The following is a 22,581-nucleotide window of genomic DNA, read 5'->3' as shown; positions in this document are numbered from 1 at the left end:
ATCTAGTCACGGTGATCAAAAATTCTTAGATTCCTCTTCTGAATTCAATTGATTGATAACATTTAAAAGTCGGTGGTTTCTCAATGGCACTCTTTCGGGGTTTTTTTGTATGCCAAGAATAAATCCTTGATTTCCCTTTTGTTTAAAGAAGCCACTTGTCCCGGGTTGTCAAAAATCTGCATATTAAATAGGTTGCTATATATGTCACTAATATACTTTAACCACAGGATGCGAGATTTTTCCTCAAGGAGTGAACAATATTGGATGATAGATTGAGTAAAGGCTGTTTCATCTTTAGCCCATATAGCTCTCCATACCAGCAGCAGCCGCACAGCTGTCTAATCTGCTAGGTATGTCAGATCCACCTCCAAGTAGGCCACAAAATTGTATGATCAACTAAATCAAATAGACTACTAAGATCTGCAAAACATAGGTATAGTCTCCCTTGTTTTGCACATGTATATTTACCTATTAGCAGTTGTAGGTTAATGTATTGTTTTATATTCCCTAATCCTCCCCTAAAACCGTATTGCGCTGGAGAAAGAATATTCTCGTTTACCCACTCTTCCAGTCGCATTACTAAAACCTTGCTCATTACTTACTTTTACGGATGAGTCTAAGTGATATGGGGCATTAACTTTTAGCTTCTGACTTATCGCCTTTTTTTACAGATAGGGATAATAACTGACTGACCCCACGAAGGGGGTATACACTCTTGCGCCCCCATAGACCAACCGCAGCTTTGTATACATCTACTGTGACCCCATCTGGGCCCAAGGCTTTAACATAAATGCTCTTGCTGACACGTGGGAACAACGTGGCTCGATGCACTGCGCTTCATAAGCCCACCCACGTCCAACGGGGAGAGGATCCCAAGAGTAAGAACTAGTGTACATAAGCTGGTGACTGGACATGCACTGTGTAAAGTCGAAGAATTGTTGCACAAAATATCCCAGGTGCAGAAAGAAAAAGAAAGGAAGGTAAAAATATAATAGACCTTAAAGTTTAGCAGACATGATTTAGCAGTAGGAAATCACATAGCATGAGAGTAGCTGATTCCTAGGTACACTGTTGGACAGACAAAAGGGAAATGAATGGGCACTCCTATGCACAGGGAAGAGGGAGGATGGCGCAGGTGTGCGTTAACACTACTTCAAGGAAATTTAGATCTCACCACATGGTGGTATGGTACCCACATAGATGTGCACAACAACGAACCAGGGCACAACTGCACAACACTTGTTAAAACAAACCCACCAATACCTACAGATCTTAAAGCTGCGTTTTAATAGCTGCAAAATACCTTGAGCAGAAGAGAGCGAATATAACACCCCAGGAGGGTGGTGTATTCCTTTATTTCAACAAAATGGATTCAATAAAATAACACTCACACAGCAATGAGTAATAATGCATCTGAACTGCCCTGCAACATTCAATTATACACTTTTGTCAGCCACGTTGCACTCTCATGACAGAGCTTATTTATTGAACTTTGAGGCTCAACACAAGTGGGTACTAACGAATGCTTGTTGTCGGAGGCCATGGCCAAGCAAAATGGCCGATCGGATGCGCTGAAACTGTGCTCCACTGCCACAGGCAAAAATCCGCTGTAATCCTCAGGGACTAGCCGTAAAGGGCATAAGGCATTTCCCCAGGGGGCTGGAAGAATGGGGGCCGATTTTGCAGTGGTGGGGGCCGTTTTCGTAACTGGGGGCCGGTTCTGCAGCAGTGCTGCTATATCAGCCTCCAGTAATGGAAGCAGCAGAGTGGCTGGTCAATCAACATTGCCAGGGCTGCTGTGGGTTACCAGTTCGGCCGGATAATCCTGCCTGATTGAGACCTGAAATTCCCAGCGATCCAGCCGAAACATGGAGAACTGAGGTAGAGGCAACGGGGGACACCAGGCAGCACTGCAAACTACCTGAAGGCACAGCAGGGCCTGGATCTGGAAACCGAAGCTGGGAGAACTGCGCCACCTACGGAGTTGTAATGGTGCTGCTCCGGCACATGGCGGAAGGAGGGGGTTGCTGCATCTTACGGCTGTGCAGAAACACCGGCAGAGACAGCAGTGGACCGGGTTGGTTTAGAGTGGCCGGCGCTGGTCGGGGCCCGCGCCGAGTGGTGGCAGCGAGAAGATCGGCCTGGCACTACCTTCACCCCATTCCTTGGAGACGAAAAAGACTGGGGTGAGGTGATCGGGGCAGGAGGAGAAAATTGGGCCCCCCATGTGGCAAACTTTGTGGAGGAGAGGTGGAACTCAAGACAGTAACAGAATGGAAAAGTAAGGGCTGAGAGACGGAGGGAGGCAGTAGGAAAGGCAGCAAGGCAAAAGCTGAAAACATGCTGGCAGGAGAGTGCAAAGTTTTGATCAAGCGGGTGGTAACCGACTGTTACTCCCTGACCTGCTGCACAGCTAGTTTATTTAGACTACTCTTCTGAATTAGTTTACACCTTTTACACAATTTTTTCAGTTATTTTAACTTGGTTTTATTCACCAATCTTTTCTTACAATGAAAATCAGATTAAGTTATTTTTCTTTACATCTAGTTCATATCATATCACATGTTCTTCATTTCATGTACATTTTATCTTTGGTGTGATGCTAGTCACACATTAACACATCCCAGAATAATAGTTAACGCCAATGGTGGATTCATTGGCCCGATGCATTTCGGGACCCAGTCCCTTCTTCGGGGGCCTCCTGTAAATGAAATTAAACTTATAAATATTCTGTTTGCTTTTCCTTTTCTATTCAAGGACACTTAAAGTTTCAAATCAATCACCAACTGAACATTTTTCCTTGTGAATTCGTGTTTAGAAATAGTACCCATTTCTTGTTAAGCGAATTCCTGTTATCTAAACAAAAGATTGAAATTCACATTTATCTACCTCGAGGGGCTTGAATTATCAATATTCTGTTTGTATTTTCAAAAAACCGATTTAGAGCATCATGTGCTGTGAAAATGATAGGGAAATGCTAAAAGATCTTTTAGAATGGTTCTAAACTAAAGCAATATATTTACTCTGTAACTCAAAGTATGTTTACCTTGTCCTTCGACGATATATTTCTGAGCTGTGATTCGGGATGTAATAAGCAAATTAACGGGAAACTGTGAAAACAAGGATGAATATCTTGTAATCTACCACGCATGTCTGTAGCTACTTGTTATACCGTTTTTCATTAAAGCCGTTCCTACCTTGAAAAGTGAAAAACGCTATCCTGTCTTTACTTGAGGGTGACGGGTTTATGTTTTCCGGATCAGTTTGTTTGTTTTGTTCTGAAAGAGTAACACGATCTTTAATACAATGTTGCTTCTTGATTCTAAGAATTGCCACAAACTCCCTAAGGATCTGAGTGCGGGTATGCTTACCGGCTGCTAGTTCCGAATCTCCTGCGCTCGCTCATTCCATCCGTTAGCGGGATCTCATGTGAGAATCCCGTTAGGTAGGGTTTTTTTTTTACTCTGTGGTTTTGGACGCCATATTTGAATGGTGTTGTCGTTCTAAGGTGACAATCGAAATGCTATTCATGGATAGCAAAAATATTAGGGAATAATTTAAAACGGGAATTAATAATAAGAAATGAGGGGTCACGATCTTTTAAAAAAAAATATATATATGCACTAATTGCTATGAGTCTCATGGTTTCGTGAGTGCCATATTGGAAGGGAGTATATACCGGAACAGGATGAAGTGGGTTCAGTCTTACTTATTAAACTAGCTGGATACTCATAGGAGCTATAAAAGAAATTAATAAAGATTTAGGGGTTGCTGATTGAGAAATTACGGAAACTACTATATCATGGATAATATAGGTGGGGAATGAGGTGGATGTATGCACGAAGAGTATTCACTCTAATGCTAGAACCTAATTATATGCACTCTGATGCTATTACAGAAAAGTAAGGGGGATGTGATAGATCATCTAAGTATAAATGAATCCAAGTTAAGGTAATCCTACGTGGTGAGATAACGTGGTGTTATTGCTTCCTACCTTGCTGTTAACGCATACATAACCGTTTTGTAGGTGATACAGATAAATGTGCATAGTATAATCACAGTATTCGAATTCCTTATCACATAATTACGCATCATTCACATCTGGTACACATAAGTGAACAAGGTATTACATTACTCTATTTACATCTTAGAATTGCCAAATTTTTCATGATTCTTTTTCTCAGTCATAGGAAGCATCCCATATCCAGTTTGTCATTCAGCCCTAACGGTTCCATAGTTTGGAATTTCTTAATCAGCATTACTTCCCTTTGGGACAAGAATTTTTGATTATCCCTTCCTGGTTTAATCTCAATTTTTTCAATTACTAGAAACTTTAACTGGGAGATATTATGATGTTTTTCTATCCAGTGAGTTGCTAGGTTGGAGTTTGTATTCTTGGTTCTTATCATGCTTTTATGCTCTCCTATTCTGATTTTTACCTTTCTTTCTGTTTTGCCAATGTACATAAGTCCGCAAGGACACTTTATGCTGTAAATGACAAAGGTAGAGTTGCAATCTGCTGTTAATTTGAGTGGTATTTGTTTTCCTGTTCTGGGGTGAAATATAAATGATTGTTGCATGACATTGTTACAGTGGGTGCAGTTGTTGCATTTCTACATTCCTTTATACTCAGTTCTTTCTTTTTTATTTTTATTTTTCAATTCTTCCTTGAGATTTCTGCTTCTGGTATATGCAAAAATTGTTTTTTCTTGAAAAAATGTTCCGGAAATCCTCGTCTTGTTGTAATAATTCCCACCGTTTCAATATAATTTTCTTGATGTTTCTGGATTTGGTGGAAAACTTAGAAACAAAAACGTTATTAGGTTTGATAGATGGTCTCTTCGAGGTGCTTAATAAGCTCTCACGATTAAGTTTTTTTACTTTTTCTTCAGCTTTGTTTATGCAGGTAGTGGGGTACGTTTGTGTGTGTATTTGCCTGTCTTTTTTAGTGACTTTCACATCCAAAAATGTTATTTCTTGATCGTTCATAGTGTGGGTGAATGTAATTCTTGTTTTTTTTTTATCTAATTCTGAAATGTTACTTGCAAGTTTCTCTCTTGATCCTTTCCAAATTAGAAAAATATCGTCTATGAATCGACGGTACATTAGTAGTGAAGTGTTCCATTCTGTGTTTGTCAAAATGTGTTGCTCTTCAAATTGCGCCATAAAGATATTAGCGTACGTGGGCGCTCCTCCAAAACCCATGCTCGTTCCACTGATCTGTAAAAAGAATTGGTCTTCAAAATGGAAATAGCTGTGTTGCAAACAAAACAGCAGTAATTCGAGTAAAAAAAACTTTATTTGCTCCAATGTCCTCTATTTGCAATAGTGCCCATTCGATTGCCTCTATTCATTCTTTCAGTGGTATCGATGTATAGAGGGAATTAACATCAATTGTACAGAATGTGCATTGTTGGATGTCTTCTGGTGTTACCATTCCAAGTAGGTTGAGAAATTCAGTGGTGTCTTTGATATTGGTTTTCCACTTTATCACAAATTTTTGTAGAAAAAAGTCTATGTATTTGCCTAGCGGCTCAAATATTGATCCTACTCCCGAGACGATAGGTCTGAACGGGGGGTCTTTCAAGTTTTTGTGCACTTTAGGGAGCATACACATATGAGGTCGTCTGAGTTCCGTTTCTGTAAGAAATTGTAACGTTTTTGCTGAAATCCATCCCATTGTAAGGGCGTTTTGGAGTATGATCTCTAGTGTTCTTTTGATTTCATTGGTGGGATCCATTTCCAGTGGTAAATACGTGGTTTCCTCCATTAGATGTTCCTCAACTTTTCTTCGATAGAATGAAGCGTCCATTATTATGAGAGCACCTCCTTTATCTGCTCTTTGAAATTCTAGTGTATCCATTTCTGCCATTTGTTGTAGGATTTTCCTTTCTTGTTTGGAGAAATTGGTTTTGCTTTTGGTTTGGAAGTTCAATTTTTGCAAATCTTGTAACACTAACTTTTCAAACATGTCAATGGTCTTGTGGGATGTAGGTGCTGTAAAAGTACTCTTAGGTTTAAATTCCACATATTCTTTGGATGTTGCTGGTGTTGATTCCGGTAATACGTTACTGAAAAAATGACGTAATCCGATTGTCCTCATGAATTTGAAAAAAGCTATTTCAGTCTCTGGTAAGTTTGAATTATATGTAGGTACAAATGATGTTCCTTTGTTTAACACTTCTAGTTGCTTTTTACTTAGTTGGGTGGAAGAGATGTTTATTACGATGTTTTCCCGCTCCTCAGATAAGGTACTTTTTTCTCTTTTTGTTTTTCCTCTCCTGGTTTTTGAACGTTTGTGCTTGTTTGGATGTGAAAGTCACTAAAAAAGACAGGCAAATACACACACAAACGTACATTAAACCAACTGATCGCAACAACACATTACTATTTAAAAGTTTCCACACGCCCCAGTTGATTGAAAATCTTCCTTTTTCACAAATGCTAAGGAGCAAAAGAATATGCTCTTCTCCAGAAGCTCAGGAAGAAGACCTGTGCAGAATCAAAACCAAATTTAAACAACGAGGATACCCCACTACCTGCATAAACAAAGCTGAAGAAAAAGTAAAAAAACTTAATCGTGAGAGACCATCTATCAAACCTAATAACGCTTTTGTTTCTAAGTTTTCCACCAAATCCAGAAACATCAAGAAAATTATATTGAAACGGTGGGAATTATTACAACAAGACGAGGATTTCCGGAACATTTTTCAAGAAAAAACAATTTTTGCATATACCAGAAGCAGAAATCTCAAGGAAGAATTGAAAAATAAAAATAAAAGAGAAAGAACTGAGTATAAAGGAATGAAGAAATGCAACAACTGCACCCACTGTAACAATGTCATGCAACAATCATTTGTATTTCACCCCAGAACAGGAAAACAAATACCACTCAAATTAACAGCAGATTGCAACTCTACCTTTGTCATTTACAGCATAAAGTGTCCTTGCGGACTTATGTACATTGGCAAAACAGAAAGAAAGGTAAAAATCAGAATAGGAGAGCATAAAAGCATGATAAGAACCAAGAATACAAACTCCAACCTAGCAACTCACTGGATAGAAAAACATCATAATATCTCCCAGTTAAAGTTTCTAGTAATTGAAAAAATTGAGATTAAACCAGGAAGGGATAATCAAAAATTCTTGTCCCAAAGGGAAGTAATGCTGATTAAGAAATTCCAAACTATGGAACCGTTAGGGCTGAATGACAAACTGGATATGGGATGCTTCCTATGACTGAGAAAAAGAATCATGAAAAATTTGGCAATTCTAAGATGTAAATAGAGTAATGTAATACCTTGTTCACTTATGTGTACCAGATGTGAATGATGCGTAATTATGTGATAAGGAATTCGAATACTGTGATTATACTATGCACATTTATCTGTATCACCTACAAAACGGTTATGTATGCGTTAACAGCAAGGTAGGAAGCAATAACACCACGTTATCTCATCCACCTTAACTTGGATTCATTTATACTTAGATGATCTATCACATCCCCCTTACTTTTCTGTAATAGCATCAGAGTGCATATAATTAGGTTCTAGCATTAGAGTGAATACTCTTCGTGCATACATCCACCTTATTCCCCACCTATATTATCCATGATATAGTAGTTTCCGTAATTTCTCAATCAGCAACCCCTAAATCTTTATTAATTTCTTTTATAGCTCCTATGAGTATCCAGCTAGTTTAATAAGTAAGACTGAACCCACTTCATCCCGTTCCGGTATATACTCCCTTCTAATATGGCACTCACGAAACCGTGAGACTCATAGCAATTAGTGCATATATATATTTTTTTTAAAAAGATCGTGACCCCTCATTTCTTATTATTAATTCCCGTTTTAAATTATTCCCTAATATTTTTGCTATCCATGAATAGCATTTCGATTGTCACCTTAGAACGACAACACCATTCAAATATGGCGTCCAAAACCACAGAGTAAAAAAAACCCTACCTAACGGGATTCTCACATGAGATCCCGCTAACGGATGGAATGAGCAAGCGCAGGAGATTCGGAACTAGCAGCCGGTAAGCATACCCGCACTCAGATCCTTAGGGAGTTTGTGGCAATTCTTAGAATCAAGAAGCAACATTGTATTAAAGATCGTGTTACTCTTTCAGAACAAAACAAACGAACTGATCCGGAAAACATAAAACCCGTCACCCTCAAGTAAAGACAGGATAGAGTTTTTCACTTTTCAAGGTAGGAACGGCTTTAATGAAAAACGGTATAACAAGTAGCTACAGACATGCGTGGTAGATTACAAGATATTCATCCTTGTTTTCACAGTTTCCCGTTAATTCGCTTATTGCATCCCGAATCACAGCTCAGAAATATATCGTCGAAGGACAAGGTAAACATACTTTATGAGTTACAGGGTAAATATATTGCTTTAGTTTAGAACCATTCTAAAAGATCTTTTAGCATTTCCCTATAATTTTCACAGCACATGATGCTCTAAATCGGTTTTTTGAAAATACAAACAGAATATTGATAATTCAAGCCCCTCGAGGTAGATAAATGTGAATTTCAATCTTTTGTTTAGATAACAGGAATTCGCTTAACAAGAAATGGGTACTATTTCTAAACACAAATTCACAAGGAAAAATGTTCAGTTGGTGATTGATTTGAAACTTTAAGTGTCCTTGAATAGAAAAGAAAAAGCAAACAGAATATTTATAAGTTTAATTTCATTTACAGGAGGCCCCCGAAGAAGGGACTGGGTACCGAAATGCATCGGGCCAATGAATCCACCATCGGCGTTAACTATTATTCTGGGATGTGTTAATGTGTGACTAGCATCACACCAAAGATAAAATGTACATGAAATGAAGAACATGTGATATGATATGAACTAGATGTAAAGAAAAATAACTTAATCTGATTTTCATTGTAAGAAAAGATTGGTGAATAAAACCAAGTTAAAATAACTGAAAAAAATTGTGTAAAAAGGTGTAAACTAATTCAGAAGAGTAGTCTAAATAAACTAGCTGTGCAGCAGGTCAGGGAGTAACAGTCGGTAACCACCCGCTTGATCAAAGTATTCTAGACATAGGGGATAGGCAGCCCCATGATACCTGCTAGCACGCAATAGATGGAATAAAGAGTTCAAATTCCATTAAAACAAACACTAAGCATCAGGTGTGCCAAGTGCCTATCATTACTGAAAAAAAGGAGAGTGCAAAGGCCTGTTCCTACTGTATGCTAAAATTGCATGGAAGGCACGAGAAATATGGACAGGGTTTCTGGAGACTCAGACAGTAGTATATATTACAGAAGGACCATGGGTTCTGCCCGTCACCTGGTTTCCATCTTTTATAAAGCCCTTAAAAGGGACAGGGTTGACGTAAGCACAAGAACCAGATAGGTCTGGATGGAAGATTTGGGGAGCAGATGACAGAAAGGCAAGATACATGTGCATGGATTAAAACCGTTTAGTGCAATGCCAGCTTCAAACCCATATATTTTAATTCTGTCCAACGCACATACCTGATCCCTATCAAATCAACCTAAGCAGAATGTATAGGCTCAGGGCTGCAACTTGCCCAAAATGCGAAGTAGAAGGAGCCACTTTTTCACATTTGGCCTGGCTGTGTCCTAGAGTGTGAGCATATTGGACGACGGCAGTGAGAGTTGAGGACGGTGACCGGCATTGCATTGAAGGACACCCCAATGATATGCCTTTTTGGCATTATAAAACATCCCCGGAGAAAGAAAATGCAGTGGAAATTCTTACAACTTGCACTGGTTGCATAGCCATGGGATGGCTGGGTGACAGAGCTCCAACAACAACCTATGAAACAGGGACAGTGCAGAATGAGCGCTAGCAGAAGAGACGCATGTAAGACACAGTAGAAGGGACGAATAAATTCATGAGGATCAGGAGACTTTAGGCAGAGTTGCTGGTAGCATTTCATGACATGGAATAGGACAACACACTCAAGGCGTAGACCCAAGGCACTAACAATGGTACACAACACACTGATGCACGGGAAGGAGAAGGGTAGAGAGGGGTGGACAATACGGCCTAAGAAGGTTAGCTATGACAAGGGGGGTGAGACCAGTAGGGAGTGCTGGACGATTGAGCGGTTTCTACAATTCCCACTGTTAATGGAAATGAATGAAACCTAGGCAAATCCCTGTTAAGTAGGGTACACGGCTCCAAACTGGCGAAGAACATTGGATTATAATGTAATAGAACATGGTCATGTTGTTGGTTATGGTTTATAGCTTCTTGATTACAACCCTACGCAAGAGAGAAACTGTAAACTAAAAAAAAAAAACTAATGCTAGAAGTCACAGTAAGGGCTAATGACCGATATTCAGATCATGTCATTTGGGGAAAAATTTCTTTTTAATCTTCATTTTTTGCAAAATGGTTGTCTTCTTTGGTGCCAAAAGTCACATTCAGACAGGGACATCAATATAAAAATATTTCCTCAAGGGTCATTCACTGATCAGATGTGCAGATTAGGTAAACTGTAAAAAAGTTTACCATGATGAAGTGGGTCTTCTTTCAACTATACTAATCCTGTATGTTGCCAACTGGGGGCTTGGGGAGGAGTGATATTTTACATTGCTGTTCATTAGCTGAGAATCAGCCCATTGACCACATCAATAACTATCATGCCAAAGAAAGGCTGATCAGTGTCTTATGCACAATGTTCTAACGCCCAGACGTGATGAAGATTACGCTTCGAATGCTGGACCACAGAGGATTAAAAACAACTTAGCATATTCATTCCAGATGCATAAAGAAATAACCATGAGGAGATAACAGACTTCTGCATGAAACAAAACATTTGGCTGAAGGTCTAACGCATACTTCTAAAACTTAGAAATCCCAGTTCAGAAGCAGTCTATTAATGCTGATGTGACCAAACACAATGAATCATGATCAATGGGTCCTGAGCAAAGCAACACAGCAGCCCCTGTGGGCTCTCACACGGCGTATTAAAAGACTGTCCTTCGCCAGCAGCACAGGGAATCTTGACAAATGGCGAGTCACGATCTGCTCTACAGAGGATCGTGAAGGTGTAATAAAAACATCGGTCATCACCTCCCTGCCTTACGCTGTTCATCAACGAGTCAGCAGATCCGCATAGCACAGCCTGCTTTCCCTGTGTGCCAGAGTTTTAAAGAAGAACACGCTTCTGGAAAGTGAAACGCGACAGCAGAGGCCATCATACCCACGCTCCTATACTCCACTACTTACATTCTCTTGACATTTCACCCAGTTGACATACTTACCAAGGAACACTAAGGCCGTGCCCACCCACTGCAATTGGGAGATTGGGTTTGCAAAGAGGAGCACAGATGCCAGAATGGTGAAGAACTTCCGGGTTGTCGTGATGATGGAACAAGTCAAAGGCCCATAGTACACAACCGTCATGAAGATGAATGTCTAGTAAAAAGAAAAGGGGTGCATGAGAGACTTGGAAGCATACTGAAGAAATGGTAGCCTATGAAATTACTTCCAGTTGAGCCCACCCCCACAGACTTTCCGACCTCCAATCCTAAGAGGTTATAGGTGGTGTAAGTGCATCGAGACAAACAACAGGGCTTAGCTTTCAATGATACTTTACCTGCTCCCAATCTCATTCTTGAAATCACATCACCCCATAGTGGAATACACCTTTAGGAGATTTGTGAGGGCGAGAGCAGGATAACGAAGATGTATACATTCCATAATTGCAAATCCTATGTGAAGCTCCTGTATACTTGAGCATGTATAGTATAGAATGATTTGATGTGTATGAATTAAAACATTTTTTTAAAACAGCAGGCCTGCGTAAGGAGTAGTCACAACCATGCAATGCGAAGCCAAAAGAAACCAAATAATCTTAACTCAAGTACATCGGCACAATATTTTCCTAAACTGCAATGTCACATCAGTTCGTTCTACTTTTACCATCCTTACCTAAAGGGGTGGCAGAATAGGACACAAATTCATAAAAGGTAAGCTAGAAAACCAGTATTACAAAAAACATGCAATCAAAGCGTAAATCTGTTATAAATTCACAAGTTTTGCAGAGTAACAAATATATTCCTAAGGCCACCTGGACGTCTTGGGACCACCAAAAGCCAAACAGCAGCAGATCCTCACCATGCTGCCATCCTGTACAGCTTAGATAATAGTGTATATTAAGCAGGGAGTATGGCTAAGCAAGCAGAACACCTGCCAAAGACAAATGCTTGTGTTGGAGGTCATTACAACAAATGCCAACCAATCCGATGTAGGCTTCCATCCTTCGAGACCGGTAAATTCAGTACCATAAAGTGGGTAAAAGTAACATCTGTTAATTAGAGCTCTGAGATACTCATTACGAGTGGCCGATGTATGGGGCGATATTGATCAGGCTTCTTTTGTGGCTTAGGATTTATAGTTGTAACCAACACTTGTGCCAAATAGCTGTTTGCTGGTTCAATTAAATAATCTCCAATAAAAGAGAGGGACCCACTAACCAAATATTTGTTTTAAATAAACTGAAGTATAATTTTTTATATATACATGGTTTTTGCATTGCCTTTTTTGTTTGTTTTATCTGTTTAACTTGGCATATTCCTGTTTTCAAATTTGATATTACTACGTCATATGTATATGTGTGAGTGAATGCCTTAGCGTTAATCTACCCAAAGGGAATCGCCTTTACTGACTTTGTCAATCAAATAATCTTCCAGACGTTTTGTGTTGCTAAAGAAGCAGCTGGTCACTCCAGTGCATCAGCCAGAACGCTCCTCCAAGGCCCATCTGTGGCAATGACTATCTTGTATCCGCTCGAAAAGTACGAAGCAATCTGTGCACACAACAATCTTAAGTAATGTCTTTGGCAGAACAGGATCCTCGACAAAGTGGGATACTACTCTGTAATCCTCGTAGGCATTCAAGAGGAGAGTTCCTTAAAATCTCTCAGAATCAAGCAGGCCTTGATTATTTTGTCCTTCCTGCAAGCATCTCACCCATGATCAGCATTACAAAAGTGAACACTAACATCACAGGGTGTCAGTGGTGGTGTTAAAGAGGACCAGCTGATGAAAAGATTGTTCTATCATGCCTCAGAAAACCTGAACGCAGACCAGAAGAAATATCCCCAAAACAACCATACTTGGTGCCACACAGCGTTTTTCTTATCAAATACAATACTGCAAATGCTGCATCAAGTTCATGATGAACATGAGACCAGAATCATATTTATATGGCGCACACCACTGGACTGGTCTTGGCTCTGGTCTATGGGGCATGAGTAAGAGTTTGGCAGACAGGGTTACTTAGTCATAAACGTGATGGATATCCCGTCCGCCACATTGGATTCCATTCTGTCCTATGGAATTTGTAATACAGCAGACGGGATATCCGTCACGTTTGTAACAAAGCATCTCATTTGCCAAACTCAAAATCAGGCCCTTAGTGCCCAATGCCTAAAACAGGTGAGACTTCCAGAGTGCAGGGCAATGGACAGGGATGATATGCCACCCTCAGATTCCCGTTTCACACTGGAGCGTACAGCCTTTTCATCTGGACTATGTAGCACATGAACACAGTGGTATACTGAGATGCATCTAAAAACACTGAGGCACATCATTATTGATACAGTTAAGCATTCACAGGCCAGCTTAAAGTGAATTCCTTCACAGACAGGCAGCCTGAGGAGCAATTTTCACGATTGATCTTGTATTTTTGATGATTTTACCTAATCAAGGCAATAAATAATTTGACTTATAAAAAAAATTCTAGCTTCTGATATTATTATTATTGGGACATTTGTTAAGCGCTGCGATTACGCACACCGGCGTGTCCACGCGCTGAAAGTGGAAGTAGGCAGATGACAGTGAAAACCAAGCTACAGGGCCATTATTTACTGTAAAGATAAGTTTTTAGTTTCGCCCGGAATCTAGCCTCATCTGGTTCCAGGCGCAGGTTCGTAGGCAATTTGTTCCAGTTGGTTGCCGCCAGGTGTCTAAACGACCTGCCTCCCATGCGGGCTTTCTTAATTCTGGGAGTCCTCAGTAGGCCACCCCCTGTTGATCTGAGCGCGCGAGCTGGTATATACGCTTTGATCAAATTCGTCAGAGGGGCAGGTGCTCTGCCATTCAGAATACGATGACAGGTGCAGAGGGCTTTGTATTCCACTCTTCTCCTCACCGGGAGCCAGTGAAGCTGCTGGAGGGCCGCCTTAGAAGGCGACCTTTTAGGTAGTCTGAGAATCAGACGTGCTGCCGCATTCTGCAGCACTTGCAACCGGGCCATACTTTTTTCTGAGGCCCCCAGGTACAGCAGGTTCCCATAGTCCGCCCTCGCCGTGACCAGGGCATGAACCAGGGTTTGACGTGCTTCAAGCGGGAGTAAGTCCAGGACCTTTCTCAACTTCTTCAGAATCCCGAAGCAGACTCCCACCACCCGATTGATCTGGGGGCCGAATGTGAGCCCAGCGTCAAACCACACCCCCAAGTTGCGCGCCTCTAGGCACGGGGTAGGGGGGGGTCCAAGGCAGGAGGGCCACCACGCCGGCGACCAGGCAGACTGGGCTCTCCCTACCACCAACACCTCTGTCTTGCTACCGTTAAGCTTCAAACAATTATTGGCCATCCATTCGGCAAGATCTTGCATGCACGAACGGAAGCCATCGGCAGCAAGACAGGGCGCCTGCGACAGGGAGATCACCAGCTGCGTGTCGTCGGCGTAGGACACCAGTTGGAGGCCATGGCTCTCCACGATCGATGCTACAGGCGCGACGTACAAATTAAAGAGGGTTGGGCTCAATGACGAGCCCTGCGGTACGCCATGGCCCAAAGGCACCCCCCTTGAGTAGCAGTCTCCCTGCCTGACTTGAAAACTTCTCTCCTTGAGGAAGTCTTGGATCCATCTCAGCGCGGTACCAGAGATGCCACCACTGTTCAGACACTGTAGCAGGATGTTATGTGCTACAGTGTCGAACGCCGCGCTGAGGTCCAGCAGGATCAACGCCATAGTCTGGCCTGCATCCACGCCCTCTCTCAGATGTTCCGTCGCCATGAGGAGGGCGGACTCAGTGGAATGCCGTGGCCTAAAGCCAAACTGCGTCGCATGGAGCAGTCCCCTTTCCTCCACATGCTTCATAATTTGGGTATTAACCACCTTTTCCGCCACTTTTGACAGAAAAGGCAGGAGGGAGATGGGCCTCAGATTTTCTAATACCTCGAAGCCTAGGTGGGATTTCTTCCTGAGCGGGAGCACCACCGCCTGTTTCCATCCGACCGGCAGCTTCCCCGATCCGAAAGACACATCGAGGACGTGCCTTATATAAGGCTCCAGGACTTCCAAACTGTCTGCCAGGCGTTTTGGCGACACTGGGTCCCAGGGGGACCCTGATTTAACAGAGCGGCACACCGCTAATAGTTCCTCCGGAGGAGGGGTGCAATAGTGTGATATATGCCCTGCCGTCTCTGTGTCCCCCGCTGCTTCCTCTAGGTCCAGTCCTGTGGGCCGAGTAGGGAAGGTCGAATAAATCTTCTCTACTTTGGCGGAAAAGTAATCTGCAATCCGGTCGCAGGACTCCGTAGAGCAGCTCTCCGGCTCTGTGGGTGCATTTACCGACGTCAGGGATTTGTAGATACCAAAGAGTTCCTTAGCGGAGTTCTCTGCCCCCTGAATTTGTTCAGCAAAGTAGGCTGCCTTAGACTTTATCAGCCTATGGTGAATACGCCTTTTGTCCAGGAATACTTCCCTGGCCTTGCTGTCGTAGGACACCCGCCAGACTTTTTCTGCCCGCCTACAGTCTGCCTTTGTCAGTCTCAGCTCAGCACTGAACCAAGGTGCTGAGCGCTCTTTCCGAGCACTTGTAGTCGAACGGCAGAGTGGGGCTGTCTGATCAAGCGCAGCCAAAATGCGCTGATTCAGGTTACGGGCAGCGGATTCTATGTCCTCACCCCCCGGCAAACCATCCCTAGTTAGAGCTTGGTTAAAATCTTCCACCGAAAACTTAGCCCACTTCCTTCTAAGAAAGTTAGAGGGTACCTGGCTAGTTTTATGAGCATTTCTGCTCTGTATTATAAATGTAACCAGGAAGTGGTCGGTCCAGGGAAAAGGTTCAACACCTGACACCTCCACACCTTCCCAATTGGCATAGACCGGGTCCAGGAGGTGACCCAGTCGATGCGTAGGGGCCTCAAGTTTCAGATCCAGTTGCAGGGCGAGCATGTCCCGACCAAAATCCTCAACCCCTGTGGCCTCCGGGCAGTTGAGGTGCAGGTTAAGATCACCTAATAGGAGAAATTTGTCCCTGCGCAGGGTTTCTTCCATGAGGCTTTCTAACAAGCTCTCCCTAAACTTAGTACAGGCCCCTGGGGGTCGATATATCAAACATCCATTTAGCGTCTTAGCTCCATTAATTTTAATCGAGAAGAGACCCGCCTCACTCTCCGCGATCAGCGTGCGTTCCAAGCCGCAGGCCAAAGTGTCCCTAAAAATGATCGCAATCCCCCCTCCCACCCCCTCTGGCCTATCCTGCCTAACCCAGGAGTAATTCTCTGGTGTGGCTTCAATGATGTCGGAATCAGAGAACTGATCAAGCCACGTTTCCGTTAAAAACAGTATGTCGAGTTTTTTGTCAGTAATCAGCTCGAACACGTCGAGCCTATGTTTACGAAGCGACCTGACGTTCAGGAGACCGCAGGCCAGTGCCTGTTCCGTGGACTCCTGAAACAGAGTGGTCATACGAAAGCCACAATGAGGACAAGTCCTGTCGCTACTCAACATACCGTGCATACATAAGGTAGCCGTGCGGGGGCGAAAACTAAGGAGTTGTTCCCTAGCCCAGCAGATCTTTTGACCAGGGGTTGTCGCCCTAGCCCGCAGTCGGCCGCGGACGGGCGCAGACGGGCTCGACTTTGGCGACACTTCGGCGCGCCTTCGACGCGCCCGCTGCGCTCGTCCGCTGCGCTCCCTTATTAACATCCGCCTTTTATGCCCCAGCGCGAGTGCGTGAAGAAAACTAGACCGCTAACCGGTCTCCCCCGCTAACCGGAAGTGGCAGTCTCGACCTTCCACGCCCTCCGCGCAACGGTGCTAGTCACCGCGTCGGACCAGGGCGGGAAGGAGAGAAGAGAACAGCCCCGGCGTCCGCTCAGGCAGGTAAGCCTGTTTTAAGCAACAATAACAGTAAAAGTGTTATTCACACACAATCCAGGATAAAAAGCGCGCTCACGCTATTAAAAACGCTCAGCGCCAAGCACAAGCACAATGGAATGTGGACACTGCCACTGCCCACTCACCACCACGCGAGCCGGCTCCTCCGGTGCCTTTTATGCCCCAGCGCGAGTGCGTGAAGAAAACTAGACCGCTAACCGGTCTCCCCCGCTAACCGGAAGTGGCAGTCTCGACCTTCCACGCCCTCCGCGCAACGGTGCTAGTCACCGCGTCGGACCAGGGCGGGAAGGAGAGAAGAGAACAGCCCCGGCGTCCGCTCAGGCAGGTAAGCCTGTTTTAAGCAACAATAACAGTAAAAGTGTTATTCACACACAATCCAGGATAAAAAGCGCGCTCACGCTATTAAAAACGCTCAGCGCCAAGCACAAGCACAATGGAATGTGGACACTGCCACTGCCCACTCACCACAAAAGACAGCGAAAAGTATAAAGAGAATGTAGTTTCTCTATTAAAAAAACACACTACATAAAAAAAGAAAACCAACTTCTAAAAAATGTTCCAATCAAAAAAAAATAGTCGGGAGGGGGGTGGGGACACAAGACTTTGCACTATTTGAGTGGAAAAAATAATTGGTTTCAACCGACATTATATAGCATCTTGGAACAGTTGGTTTGCCATTAATGTATGTCACAGTGCATTATTTTACCTTCTATTTGGCTGCACGGTTTACTTTAATTTCACTTTATTTTAGGAAAACGAATCAAAAATACGATATGTAGAACTTTAAACTATTCTTTAAACTATTTAAAAAAACATAAGGGAACGTAAATATTTATTTTGGGAGGATTAAAAGAATATATCTTCTTTAAACGACCTGCAATCCTGAAAGTATGAGGAGTTATTTAGTGCTTACGAATATGAAAGTAGATCCTTTCATGGAGAATCTGGGGCTGCTGTCATAGTCATTCCAGTGGCTACAGATCAGTCCTCTGCAAGGTCTTGTTTTTCTCACTTTTTATTCCAGATAAAACAACTAGATGGCAGGAACATGCAAAGAATTTGTAAGCGTTACAGGTGCATGCTTCTACTCAGTTAAGGGGCATCAGGCCGACGCGTGAGCAGTCAGCACTGCTCAACAGCCAGTCAGTCACTCGTACATGAAGGCGCTGCCACAGCTCCTACACCAGGGGCTGACGAAGGCTGCTCATCGTATATAGTGCAGTCATTTCTTCATCACGAGCCCATGCTCACTACCCTCTGTCCCCCTCACCTCCATTCCCATTTTGCCCCCTTTTGTCCCTCCTTCCCCTTGGTAATGCACTTATGCTAGTTTCACGGTACCGACTGGATGACTACAAACAGTGACTTGCCAGCACCTACTACTTGGCAAAACATTTTTTGGGGCTTTTCCCTCTATCGTTTCACTTCTCTAGGCACCACTAATTTTCACTGTATGAACTCAACGTTATCAAATATTAATTAGACTTCCTCAAGATGATAATTTTAGGCCTGCACATGGAGAGAAAGGTACCCCTTATTTCACTTTGTGGTGCAGATCCTCTGGAACATAGGACCTTCAACTTTGACCACAGCTGTGCTTTTTCGTTTCTCGCAGCCTTGAGAAACCCCCAGGTTCATCAACCATAGGGGGCGAAACACGTCGCTGCCTAGCAATCGTTTATTAAGACTTCAAGTGGAATATTGCATCTATATTAGAAACTGAACCATTTGTCCATCAATAAAAGAACAAATGAAGAACATTGAAAAGATGTCGTCTTGATTTTTTCTACAAGGGAGGCCACCCTAAAGTCTATTAATCACCTGCTCACTACCCGTACAATACAGTGCAGAGAGATACCTTACCATCTGTACTGGTGGCGTCAGAGTACTGCACACACACCAGAGACCACTCATCATTCCATCCGTGGGAACCACTTATTAGTGCGACACTATATGGAGACCCATAGTACGAAATCTATCGCTCTTGCACTATACCGAAATCCATCGCTCTTGCACTATACTACTGTCATCCAAGGTGCACTGTGAGACCTGTCCACCATTCACTGCTTTCAGGTCTCTCACACCACGCTCCCACATGGTGCAGTCAGCCCTGGTACACTATACGCCCATCACTCCTGCAGTGTGCTGCAGTCAGCCCTGGTACACTGTACGCCCATCACTACCGCAGTGTGCTGCAGCCAAACCTGGTACACTGTACGCCCATCACTCCCGCAGTGTGCTGCAGTCAGCCCTGGTACACTGTACACCCATCACTCCCGCAGTGTGCTGCAGTCAGCCCTGGTACACTGTACGCCCATCACTCCCGCAGTGTGCTGCAGTCAGCCCTGGTACACAGCAGGCTCTGCCCATCACTCCTGCAGTGCGCTGCAGCTAGCCCTGGTACACTGCAGGCTCATCACTCCCGCAGTGTGCTGCAGTCAGCCCTGGTACACGGCAGGCTCTGCCCATCACTCCCGCAGTGTGCTGCAGCTAGCCCTGGTACACTGCAGGCTCATCACTCCCGCAGTGTGCTGCAGTCAGCCCTGGTACACGGCAGGCTCTGCCCATCACTCCTGCAGTGCGCTGCAGTCAGCCCTGGTACACGGCAGGCTCTGCCCATCACTCCCGCAGTGTGCTGCAGTCAGCCCTGGTACACTGTACGCCCATCACTCCCGCAGTGTGCTGCAGTCAGCCCTGGTACACGGCAGGCTCTGCCCATCACTCCTGCAGTGCGCTGCAGTCAGCCCTGGTACACGGCAGGCTCTGCCCATCACTCCCGCAGTGTGCTGCAGTCAGCCCTGGTACACTGCAGGCTCTGCCCATCACTCCCACAGTGTGCTGCAGTCAGCCCTGGTACACGGCAGGCTCTGCCCATCACTCCCACAGTGTGCTGCAGTCAGCCCTGGTACACCGCAGGCTCTGCCCATCACTACTGCAGTCTGCTGCAGTCAGCCCTGGTACACCGCAGGCTCTGCCCATCACGACTGCAGTGTGCTGCAGTCACCTTCGTACAATGCAGGCCCTGCCCATCACTACTGCAGTGTGCTGCAGTCAACCTTTGTACAATGCAGGCCCTGCCCATCACTACTGCAGTGTGCTGCAGTCAGCCACGGTACACAGCAGGCTCTGCCCTTCACTCGTGCAGTGTGCTGCAGTCAGCCCAGGTACACTGCAGACTCTGCCCATCACTCCTGCAGTGTGCTGCAGTCAGCCCTGGTAAACCTCAGCCTCTGCCCATCACTCCTGCAGTGCGCTGCAGTCAGACCTGGTACACGGCAGGCTCTGCCCATCACTACTGCAGTGTGCTGCAGTCAGACCTGGTACACGGCAGGCTCTGCCCATCACTACTGCAGTGTGCTGCAGTCAGCCTTAGTACACTGCAGGCCCTGCCCATCACCAACGCAGTGTGCTGCAGTCAGCCCCTGTTACACAGCAGGCTCTGCCTGTTGCTCCCACTGTGTGCTGCAGTCAGCCACGGTACACAGCAGGCTCTGCCCTTCACTCGTGCAGTGTGCTGCAGTCAGCCCAGGTACACTGCAGACTCTGCCCATCACTCCTGCAGTGTGCTGCAGTCAGCCCTGATACAAGGCAGGCTCTGCCCATTACTCTCTGTGTGCTGCAGTCAGCCCTGGTACACGGCAGGCTCTGCCCATCACTCCCGCAGTGTGCTGCAGTCAGCCCTGTTACACTGCAGGCCCTGCCCATCACCAACGCAGTGTGCTGCAGTCAGCCACAGTACGCAGCAGGCTCTGCCCATCACTCCCGCAGTGTGCTGCAGTCAGCCCCTGGTATATGGCACGCCCTACTCATCACTTCTGCAGTGTGCTGCAGTCAGCCCCGGTACACCGCAGGTTCGCCCCATCACTCCCGCAGTGTGCTGCAGTCAGCCCCTGGTGCACCGTAGGTTCTGCCCATCACTCCCACAGTTTGCTGCAGTCAGCCCTGGTACACTGCAGGCTCTGCCCATCACTCCCGCAGTGTGCTGCAGTCAGCCCAGGTACACTGCAGACTCTGCCCAGCACTCCCGCAGAGTGCTGCAATCAGCCCTGGTACTCGCACACGGCAGGCCTTGCCCATCACTCCGGTAGTGTGCTGCAGTCAGCCCTGGTACACTGCAGGCTCTGCCCATCACTCTCGCAGTGTGCTGCAGCCAGCCCTGGTACACCGCAGGCTCTGCCCATCACTCCTGCAGTGTGCTGCAGTCAGCCCCTGGTACATGGCACGCCCTACTCATCACTTCTGCAGTCAGCCCTGGTACACCGCAGGTTCGCCCCATCACTCCCGCAGTGTGCTGCAGTCAGCCCCTGGTGCACCGTAGGTTCTGCCCATCACTCCCACAGTTTGCTGCAGTTAGCCCTGGTACACGGCAGGCTCTGCCCATCACTCCTGCAGTGTGCTGCAGCCAGCCCTGGTACACAGCAGGCTCTGCCCATCACTCCTGCAGTGTGCTGCAGCCAGCCCTGGTACACAGCAGGCTCTGCCCATCACTCCTGCAGTGTGCTGCAGTCAGCCCTGGTAAACCGCAGGCTCTGCCCATCACTCCTGCAGTGCGCTGCAGTCAGCCCTGGAACACCACAGGCTCTGCCCATCACTCCCGCAGTGTGCTGCAGTCAGCCCTGGTACACGGCAGGCTCTGCCCATCACTCCTGCAGTGCGCTGCAGTCAGCCCAGGTACACCGCAGGCTCTGCCCATCACTCCCACAGTGTGCTGCAGTCAGCCCTGGTACACAGTAGGCTCTGCCCATCACTCCTGCAGTGCGCTGCAGTCAGCCCTGGTACATGGCAGGCTCTGCCTGTTGCTCCCACTGTGTGCTGCAGTCAGCATCCCTGGTAAACCGTAGGCCCAGACAATTACTCCCACAGTATGCAGCAGCCAGCTTTTATGCACTCCGCACCAAATACAGGCCTTGCTAGTGTCATGGCCATTTCAATAAAAGCATAGAAACTCTGTAAGCATCCCAGTTTGCTAAAGTGGGAGCATTTACTCCCCACAAAATGTCATTTCTGCTACAAATTACCGTGACAGGGAGGAATTTTGAGATGGAAAAGGCTACATGCGTCAGGCTAATGTCTGAGATCTAAAATAAAGGTTGGAACGTATCTGGGTGCGACGAGGACAGTGCGGGAATGTGAGACAGGACCTATCAGCCTTGTTCTGGCAGGAAATAACCTGCCAGCAGTTTCATGTCTCAACCTAGTACGTGCAGCGTGAGAGTCTAGGTAACTATTAATCATGACCACAGTAAGACTTGCATTACTATAATTTAACCACGCTTCGTAACATAAGAGAGGCTTGGAGCAACAAGCATTGGAAATACAATAGGTCTCGCATTAGAAAAGTAGGAGCTATAGGTCTTGTAAATGATTTTTTTTTTTTGTGTAGTTTTTCCAAATAGCTACATTGATAGATTTGTCATTTACAATGCCAATAGTTTTAATTTT

At 45.2% G+C, this 22,581-nt stretch overlaps 1 protein-coding gene across 4 annotated transcripts in view; it reads right to left on the bottom strand.

Annotated features, from left to right (window-relative positions):
* SLC35B1 (solute carrier family 35 member B1) overlaps positions 1–22,581 on the bottom strand; it is a 271,776-nt gene that overhangs the window by 6,223 nt on the left and 242,972 nt on the right. For all 4 annotated transcript variants that reach the window (XM_086923983.1, XM_086923984.1, XM_086923985.1 and 1 more), the window contains exon 9: positions 11,265–11,418. In XM_086923983.1, coding sequence (XP_086780109.1) covers positions 11,265–11,418 — 154 coding nt within the window. The remainder of the gene's footprint in view (positions 1–11,264; positions 11,419–22,581) is intronic.

The sequence above is a fragment of the Lissotriton vulgaris genome, chromosome 5 (genome assembly GCF_964263255.1).
Source record: "Lissotriton vulgaris chromosome 5, aLisVul1.2, whole genome shotgun sequence".
Classification (NCBI taxonomy): domain Eukaryota; kingdom Metazoa; phylum Chordata; class Amphibia; order Caudata; family Salamandridae; genus Lissotriton; species Lissotriton vulgaris.
The sequence above is the reverse complement of the archived record's forward strand: the minus strand, read 5'-3'. Positions and strand labels throughout refer to the sequence as shown.